This window comes from Emys orbicularis, chromosome 1 (genome assembly GCF_028017835.1).
Source record: "Emys orbicularis isolate rEmyOrb1 chromosome 1, rEmyOrb1.hap1, whole genome shotgun sequence".
Classification (NCBI taxonomy): Eukaryota; Metazoa; Chordata; order Testudines; family Emydidae; genus Emys; species Emys orbicularis.
In genome coordinates, this window is record NC_088683.1 from 129,941,062 (window position 1) to 129,950,397 (window position 9,336).

The window sequence follows — 9,336 nt, forward strand, 5'->3', positions numbered from 1 at the left end:
TATGGAGGCAAACAGCCACCACATAACCTCTATGGGCACCTCCACTAGTTGGCTGAGTAGGTGGAAAGGGGGCCCAAGGCATCATTATTTACCCCCAGTGTTCAGAGCAAGCCTAGCCCATATACAATGTAAGCTTGTAGTTGCACTGATGGGTGCAGAGGCTTCAGTGGGGCTGCTCCAATTGTTTAACCTGAAGTGAAGGAACTTGCAGAAGAGGCCAGATAATGTTTATGCTCCAGCTGCACCTAGTATGGCATACAGGACCAGTATGATTTGCTCATTAACTTAGCACACTCCAACCCACAAGTAGAATGAGAAAATCATCTTACTGTTGCTGCAGAGGGATCTAGCTCTCCTCCGGCACCTGAATTCCTCTCCTATTGCTGTGGCAAAAAACCCAAGATCCTCTGTACAGGGCTGTAGCAGGGTGACACACATAGAGCATTTTCTAGCACTAACCTTCCAACACTCCTTACCGCCCCTATTCTAAGCACAGGGGCAAGGAGACGGTGCAAAGACTGAGTAGCCATTTTTCAGCTTCCTTAAAAGAGGTTCAAAGGATCAACTTGGCCCCATAACTAACTCACTGGCTGAGCTGTATTATCTAAAAAAGTGCCACAGACAGGGAACTCAAGCCTACTATTTACACCTAGCTGGTGGTAGAGAATTCTGGTAAAGCTTTTGAGAGGGGTGGCAGTGGCTAAAAGGTGAAAGGTCATGTCTGCCTCTGGTAACTTAGAAAAGGAAACCCTCTACAACCATCTTGAAATACAGTGAGCACAGAGGAAGGAAAACACTTCCTTCCACAGATGGACTGTGTGTAATTACTACACTGATAGCACTAATTCATGGAGGAAGAGTTTTATAAATAATTTATTAATAATACAACCTTAAGAAAATTGTATTTCTAATAATAATTTTCTAATTTATCTGACTCATGGAAAAAATAAACTTTTCCTGTAGAAACAAAATTTTAAAAAAGAGCATTTCAGTTATTTGTCCCACTGATTAGATACTTTATAAAACAAAACATGGTAGTGACTGAAAGTTGTTATAATCCAATAGCTTATCTAAATAAATTCTTGATCCTAATAAACAGAAGTCCACATAAGAAAATACTATTAAAAGGCCTGATTCTGCAACTAGATCCCAGCAAAAAGACCTTTGCACATGGACAGAACCCTACTGACTTCAACTTGACTCCACATGGGTAAAAGGGCCTGCATGTGTGGATTTGCTACCAGGACCGGGCCCAAATCTAATAGTAAACTGGCATCTTTGTTGGCTGTCTCTCAGAAATGACAGGTTGAATGGCCGAAGCTTAGAAGTGGTCCTTCCATGGGAAGTCTGACGCATGCTGGAGCTGTAATATAGGGAAGGAAACCTTGCATTGCAATTGCGTGTGCTGAGCTCCTCTGGGGATAAGATAAAGAGAGGCCTTTAGTCTTCAGGGTTGTCGTATCTGCCTTTCAGGAGTAATACAATCATTTAAAATTAAGCAGGGGGGGGGGGGGAAATCATGTGGATTTTCCTTCAAAACTACATTTCCTCTGCTTCCTCATCTTCTGAAACATCAATATGTTTATAGAGCTTCCAGGCCTTTAAATTGCAGTTTCTGAGGATTGCTCCTAGCTGCTTCCCAGGCCCCACTTCATATGTATAAGGAAACGCTATTCCTTGTTTTCTTTCATATATAGCTTGCATAGTCTGTTCCCACTTAACAGGTGAAACAAGCTGCTTTACTAACAAACGTTGAATGTGTTTTGAATGCATATATTTTTTGCTATCAACGTTCGAATAGACACAGATGAATGGTTTCTGAATCTCAACTGATTTTAGAACTTCAGCCAAAGGCTCTGTTGCTGGTTCCATGAGTCTTGTGTGAAAAGCACCACTGACTGGAAGCATTTTTGTTCGCTTAAAATAATATTTTCGGGAATTCTCCTGCAAGAATTCCAAAGCCTGTAAGAAAAAGAAAAAACACTGATTAATATCTCTTTGTCCTGAATTGTGTAAAGTAAATAATCTGATTCGTCTTTCAAAAACATACACTAAATTTATCCTCCCCCAGGGACCTAAATCATGCAGTTCAGAGAAAAGTACTACTTGACCACAACATACAATTGGACATGGACTGCAGAAACCCAAACCACATACTTTGTTTTGACATGTTCACATTGGCCAAAGTTGTGCCAATATTGTTAACCTTCCTACAGATCTATAGCATGGTAAACTATTAATAAAATGTATTTAGATGTTTATTTTGAAGTAATACCTGCAAATGTCCTGCAATGACTCTGCTATCTGGAAACAGGTAATTTGAAATTTCACACACAGGATTTTCTATACCCAATGATTTACAGTGTTCACGAGCTTCCAAGCAGGCAAAGTTGTAATTTGACTCGTGTTGACCAATAACTGATAGCATCCCACTTGGGACAGCTTCTGATGCCTTCTGCATAGCTTCAGCACGCACTTTCACTGCATACAAGGCTAGAGATAGAACAAAAATTCTAAATAAACATAAACCTCAGAGAAAAATGGTTAAGTTTATTAAAATATGTTATATTGTAGACAAGTATTAGCCACCTTTCAAAAAAGAACATTAAAATAAATTGTGTACATCGCTCTTATGTACATCTCTTTCCTTTACAGAAGTCTAACAGTGCATGCTTCACAATATTTAATTCAAAATAGTTACATATAATTTACATTTCTCAGTGTTTAGAGTCAGTAATCATATGTTCTAAAAATCTGTAGGTTAGCATTTCTGAATTTGCTGAAAGCAAGTTTAAGGCAAAAACTAAAACATTTAACAGTGTACGTACAAAATCTATTTTCACAAGTGATCAATTTAATTTCTTTAAAAATATTAAGAATATAATCCTCTTGTAATGTATTAAATTACAAGTTTCCTAGGCTTATAGTAAATTTAGTTTATTTATAACCAGTTATAATCTTCATCAATAATAAATCTAGGAAACTTTTTTAGTGTCGATGTCTCAACAGTCTGTCACAAGGTGAAAATTTCTGTATGCTACAACCCAAATATCTAAAGCAGGGGTCGGCAACCTACGGCACGCGTGCCGAACACAGCACGCGAGCCGATTCTGAATGGCACGCTGCCTGCCCGGTGAGAGGAGGGGCCGGAAAGCGCCACGCTGGGGGAAGAAGCAGGGGAGGAGGGAAGCTTGGCTGCGGCAGGACTAAGCTTCTGCCTCCTGCCCCGGCAGGGGAGAGCAGTGGGGGGGGGTCCTGGCCCCCCGCCCCACTCAGCCCCCCCACCCACCGCTCTCCCCTGCGGTGGCAGGAGGCAGAAGCTTGGTCCTGCGGCAGCCAAGTTTCCCTCCTCCCCCGCTTTTTCCCACAGCTTGGTGCATTCCGGCCCCTCTGCCCCTCCTCCTCCCTCTCCCTGCCAGGATAGCCCTTGAGAGGGGGAGAGCGGCAGGCTGCACACAGCTCCGTAGAGCAGGCAGAGAGAGGTAGGGACGGGCCTGGGGGAAGGGGGTGGAACAGGGCATATCCCTCCCAGCCCCCTGCCATGAGCCGCTCAGGGCAGGGGGCTGGGAGCACCCCCACGAGCCGAGCACCCCAGCCTTCTGCCCTGCACCCCCCACACACCCCAGCCCTCTGCCCTGACCTCTCCCCAACACCCACCCAACCTTCTGCCCTGCACCCCCCACACCCCTCAGCCCTGACCTCGAGTCGCCCCCAACACCCAGCCTTCTGCCCTGCACCTCCACACACACCCCAGCCTCTGCCCTGAACCCCCCCCACCCAGCCTTTTGCCCTGCACCTCCACACACCCCCAGCCCTCTGTCCTGAACCATCCCCCACACCCAGCCTTCTGCCCTGCACCTCCACACACCCCCAGCCCTGACCTTGAGTTGCCCCCCAACACCCAGCCTTCTGCCCTTCCACACACCCCCAGCCGTCTGCCCTGAACCCCCCCACACACCCAGCCTTTTGCCCTGCACCTCCACACCCCCCCGCCCTCTGCCCTGACCTCGAGTCCCCCCCAACACCCAGCCTTCTGCCCTGCACCTCCACACACACCCCAGCCCTCTGCCCTGACCTCGAGTCGCCCTGCCCAGCCCACTGTAGGCCTAGGTGAACAGAACCCCAGGCTGGCAGTGGGCTGAGCAGGCTGGCGGCGTAAGATCAGCATTTTAATTTAATTTTAAATGAAGCTTCTTAAACATTTTGAAAACCTTGTTTACTTTACATACAACAATAGTTTAGTTATATAATATAGACTTAGAGAGAGAGAGACCTTCTAAAAAACGTTAACATGTATTACCGGCATGCGAAACCTTAAATTAAAGAGAATAAATGAAGACTCGGCATACCACTTCTGAAAGGTTGCCTACCCCGATCTAAAGTAACTATTTAAGCTAGCTTTAAATGGAGGGTCTGATTCTGTTCTCACAACTTCATTCCAACTGGGAAAAATGTTTCATCCACATGCAACAAACTGCAGGATCAAGCTTAAAATATGTTTCTTTTATGATTCAGTGTATATAATATGTAATGGTTTCTATTTAAATGTAATATACTGTATTAAGTAGTTTAAGCAGAAACTGTATTTAGACATTTATATTCAGAAGGAAAGGAGGTGAAGCAGCAAGGAAAAGTCATAGAGGGGTGTTTTGGAAGGGTAGTATGTGTGTGGAGGGAAATTAGAAATATTCCTTTAAGTACCTTCTGTATAATCTAAGGCTCCAGCGAACACCAGGGCTGCAAACTCTCCAACACTGAACCCAGCAGCTGCAACACAGTTCTCAATGACCTGAAATAATAAAACAAATACAAACCAACAAATTAGACCACATCACGATATCCTGAGAAAAACCAAAGCCCAAAATTTCAGAAGCAACCATGTCATTTTTGGGTGCCCAACTTTAAACACCTTGGGCCTGGTTTTCCAAGGTGCTAAGCACATATAGTTCCCATGGACTTCAACTGGAGCTGAGGTCACTCAGCACTATTAACAGGCACATCATGTTTTGAGTTGGACACTCAAAAAGAGAGACACCTAAAATGAGGTGTCACTTTGGAAGATTTAGGTTTACACGCACAGGGCAAGCTCATGGTGACATGATGGACCTGGACGAATGTCTCACGTCAGTCCTCGTCAGTGCTGGATTTACACCTTAGGCACCCCTAGGCACAGCATCTTCAGCACCTCCCCCACCCGTCTACAGCTGACCTTTGTGTTGCACACAGTTTTTTAGAGGTAGGGCGCCCCTAGAACACCGGCAGGGTTGCCAACCCTCCGGGATTGGCCAGGAGTCTCACAGAATCAGCCTTGATCTCCAAGAGGCTACTGAAACCAATCTGGGAGATTTAAATAGGCCACTAAAAGTCCAGCAGCGCAGTTGGGCTAAGGCAGGCTCCCTACCTGCCCTGGCTCCGCGCAGCTCCCGGAAGCAACTGGCACGTCACTGTGGCTCCTTGGCGCAGGGGCGGCCAGCAGGTCTCTGAGTGCTGCCTAGGGCTGCCAGGTGTCCGGTTTTCAAAAAAGGGACCCTGGTGGCTCCTGTCAGCACCGCCGACCAGGCCGTTAAAAGGGCTAAGGCAGGCTAGTCCCTACCTGTCCTGGCACTGCGCTGCGCCCCGGAAGTGGCCAGCAGGTCCGACTCCTAGGTGGGGGCACCAGGAGGCTCCGCATGCTGCCCCCGCCTTGAGCACTGGCTCCGCACTCCCATTGGCCAAGAACCGCGACCAATGGGAGCTGGGGGAGGCGATGCCTGCAGGGTGCAGCATGGAGCCAGGAGAGGCAGGGAGCCTGCCTTAACCCCGCTGCCAGGGAGCCACCCGAGGTAAACCTGCGTCCCAACCCTGAGCCCCACCCCCGCACCCCTCATCCTCAGCATCAGCCCAGAGCTATACCTCCTCTTGCACCCCAACCCCTGCCTCAACCCACATCCCTCTCCCCCCCCAGCCTCCTCCTGTACCCCAAACCCTTCATCCCCAGCTCCACCCCAGAGACTGCACCCCCGTTAGAGCCCTCATCCCCTCCCGCATCCCAACCCATTGAAAGTGAGTGAGGGTGGGGGACAGCGAGCCACCGAGGGAGGGGGAATGTAGTGAGCAGGGGGTGGGGCCTCGGGGAAGGGGCAAAGGGGTGGGGCTAGGATGTTTGGTTTTGTGCGATTAGCAAGTTGGTGTACCGAGCGCCAACTCTGCAGCTCCCATTGGCTGTGGTTCCATTTGGCTGCTTGCAGGGGAAGCGTGCAGAGATGTAAGACCATCCTTGAGCCTCGGAGCCAGACATGCTGGTCGCTTCTGGGAGCTGCCTGAGGTAAGCCCTGCCCGGCTGGAGCCTGAACCCCTCCATCCCTCCTGCACCCCACCTCCCTGCCCCAGCCCTAAGCCCCCTCCTGCACCCAAACTCCCTCCCAGAGCAGCCTGTACCCATTCCTGCAGCCTGGTGAAAGTGAGTGCGGATGGAGGAGGGCGAGTGACAGAGGGAGGGGTGATGAAGTGAGTGGGGGGCGGGGCCGCAGGGCAAGGGTGTTTGGGTTTGTGTGATTAGAGACAGGGCAACCCTAAGCACCGATGCCCCATGGCATGTGCCTAATTGGAAATCTGGCCCTGGTCCACCCAACAGTGGTGCAAACCGTGGCGGTCGATACCTCTGCCCAGGGAGCGCGGCGCTGTGCTGGACACCAGCGCGCTGACCCCGCACCCTGCGATGGGCCTGGGCACGTTACAGTCGAGGAGGGTAGCCGGGGCTGGGCGCCAGGCGCCCCCCTCACCCACTCACACTGGGCTGCTGGTGGTTGAGCTTCTCGACGGCGGCCAGGGAGGCGAGGAAGATGGCAGGCTGGCAGTGCAGGGTGCGGTCCAGCTCGGCCTGCGGCCCCCGCAGACAGAGCGAGAGCAGGTCGTAGCCCAGCACCTTCTCGGCCACCCGGAACATGTCCCTGACGTTGGGGTAGCGCAGGAGCCCCCGGCCCATCCCCACGAACTGGCTGCCCTGGCCGGGGAAGAGCAGCACGGTGCCTTCCTGGGGGGGCCGCCGCCGCCGCTTCGCCGGCTCCTCGTCCCCCACCGAGCTCTGCAGCAGCTCGGTCAGGTTCACAGCCCGGCCCCCGCCGGGCCACGAGCTGCCCCCCCGCCCGGGGGCTCCGGGGAGCGCGGCGCGCGCTCGGCAGCCGCTCAGCCGCCGCCCCGCCGCGGCCCAGCTGCACATAGCGGGTCCCGCGAGGGAGGCGAGGCCTAGTCAGGCCCACACCGAAGCCCGCGTTGCTAGGGCAACCGAACTCAGCACGGCTCGGCTTTGGCGGCCCCACATGGAGCTCCTGGCGCGCGCCTGAGGCCGGTAGGAAAAGGCTTCCCCGCGCCGGGAAACAGGATGCGAGAGAAAGGTTCCGCCCAACTAAAAAGTCCCCCCGCCACGTACACTGTAACCACCGGAGAGACCCACCGCACCCACCGGGGGCTTTCACTCCCCCTGTCACGAGCCGCCCCAGCCGCACCTTTCCATAGCCACAACAGGGGCTGCCTTACGCTCAGTCCCACCACTTGCTCATCAGGTCTGCCCGCCCAACTCTCAGTCTCCTACCACAGTGCTTCCGGGTGGGTAGGAGTCAACTCCCGGACCAGGCAATAAAATAAAATAGAAATAGAGCTGAGGGATGCACTGTGAGCACTGCTTTACCAAAGTCGTGCTCCCAAATTATGACAGCCCCCCCTGACTTTTTCCAGACCACTTTTAAGCACTAGCTATAACACACCAAAGGCTACTCACGCACATATTGCTTCCCACCCACCCTATACTAAGGGCCGTCCCTGACCTCGCTCTTAAACTGTTCCTGTAAATTATTTATTGGAGCAGCCTGTTTACCAAATGATTGCAGAACCTTTACAACATGATTTATTAAAATTCATACTCAGGCTTCAGGCCAAGATGCAACACAGAGAGAGCCCTGTTGGAGGGGTTGCATAGTCTTGTTTTGGACAGAAACCACCACACCACGCTTATACCGCTTGAGATCACTGAGTGGCTCTCAGTACTATTGACCACCAAGTGCCAATAGCATGCTATTAAGATGTCTAAGGAGTAAATGGGGCTGCACTTTGTCTGGATCCACTCCTTCCTCTCGGATGGACAGAAAAATGGATTGTAACTGCAACCCTTAACTCAGCTTAATGTAACAGTTTAGGCAAATCTTTTAGGTGGGTTCTGTACCAAAGACATTTACAAATTCAAACAGGCCTACTAAGAGATACATGGTTGCATACCCCTTAACCTAAGGGTTAAAGTAAGCAGACAAACTAAACAGCAAAGAGATCAGCCGGAATATGTTATATTCAAGGGGGCTGTTCTAATATATTTGATTTTTTTTTCCTGAGAAGAAAATGTAGCTGGAAGTATATTCAAATAATTGATAGTCATTACTGAAAATGAAAGCTGAATAGAGCTGCTGTTTTGATTTTCATAATCCTCTGGGCTATACCTATTGCTGATAGGAAATGCAAGGTAGTTTCTTTTTCTTTCCCAAATATTTATTACAGAAGCCTTAGGTGTTGTGCCCTTAATATTGGAGGGATTGGATTTGTCTTTTATTGGTGAACTAATGGTCTTCTTTTTTTATGTCTCCTAGGATACAGAGATGGAAGTAGGCAGGGTCCATGTCAGATGGGCCAGCTAGTCTTCAACTCCCTGTTCCCTTAATTGATAAATGGGGGTGTAGGGAAGGTACTGGATTTTGAGGGAGCAGGTATCATCCACTAGCTGCTGGAACACCACGAGGAGATAAATTGAGATTTACATGTGTGTGGGTGGGTGGGGGTCGCACACACAAAAGCACTTGTAACGTTTCACAAATGTTATAAGTACCATTACAAGTACAGTAGATCCAAGAAAGTCTTCTACCCTCTGCAGTCTGCACTGGTTCAGTTAGAACCATTTTTGCGTTAGGCTAGACTGAAGTAAAGGTACTGCACTATGAGTTCAAGTGATCCTCCAAGTGCAGGTGCATGATACTACTGCCCACCCCTTACTGACAGCTCAGTGCACTTGCTGCCTACACTTCCCCTACCATTTCCACACAGACCCAGCAGAAGTCCAGGTTGTACTTGGCTGGTCTTGGCTCAGACTGGCACCCTTCCCTTACATCAGTAAAGACCCAGCAAATCCTATTAAAAGTAAAACTTGTATATTTTTATTATTTTGACTTTTTTTAAAACTTGGTTTTAAAATAAAATTTCTCCCCATTTTTTTAAACCACCAGGTCTCCTCCATCTGAAACACAATATGAAGAAAGAACAGGAGTACTTGTGGCACCTTAGAGACTAACAAATTTATTTCAGCATAAGCTTTCGTGG

The 9,336-nt window shown here is 49.5% G+C and overlaps 1 protein-coding gene across 1 annotated transcript; it reads right to left on the reverse strand.

The window, feature by feature from the left end:
* Positions 1 to 849: 849 nt before the first annotated feature.
* Positions 850 to 7,198, reverse strand: MCAT (malonyl-CoA-acyl carrier protein transacylase). The gene is made up of 4 exons (XM_065421582.1): positions 6,770 to 7,198; positions 4,702 to 4,789; positions 2,276 to 2,493; positions 850 to 1,962 (listed from the first exon to the last, which is right to left on the reverse strand). Exons 1-4 carry the CDS (start codon positions 7,196 to 7,198, stop codon positions 1,540 to 1,542), a joined length of 1,158 nt encoding a protein of 385 aa, XP_065277654.1. The 3' UTR covers positions 850 to 1,539.
* Positions 7,199 to 9,336: the final 2,138 nt, after the last annotated feature.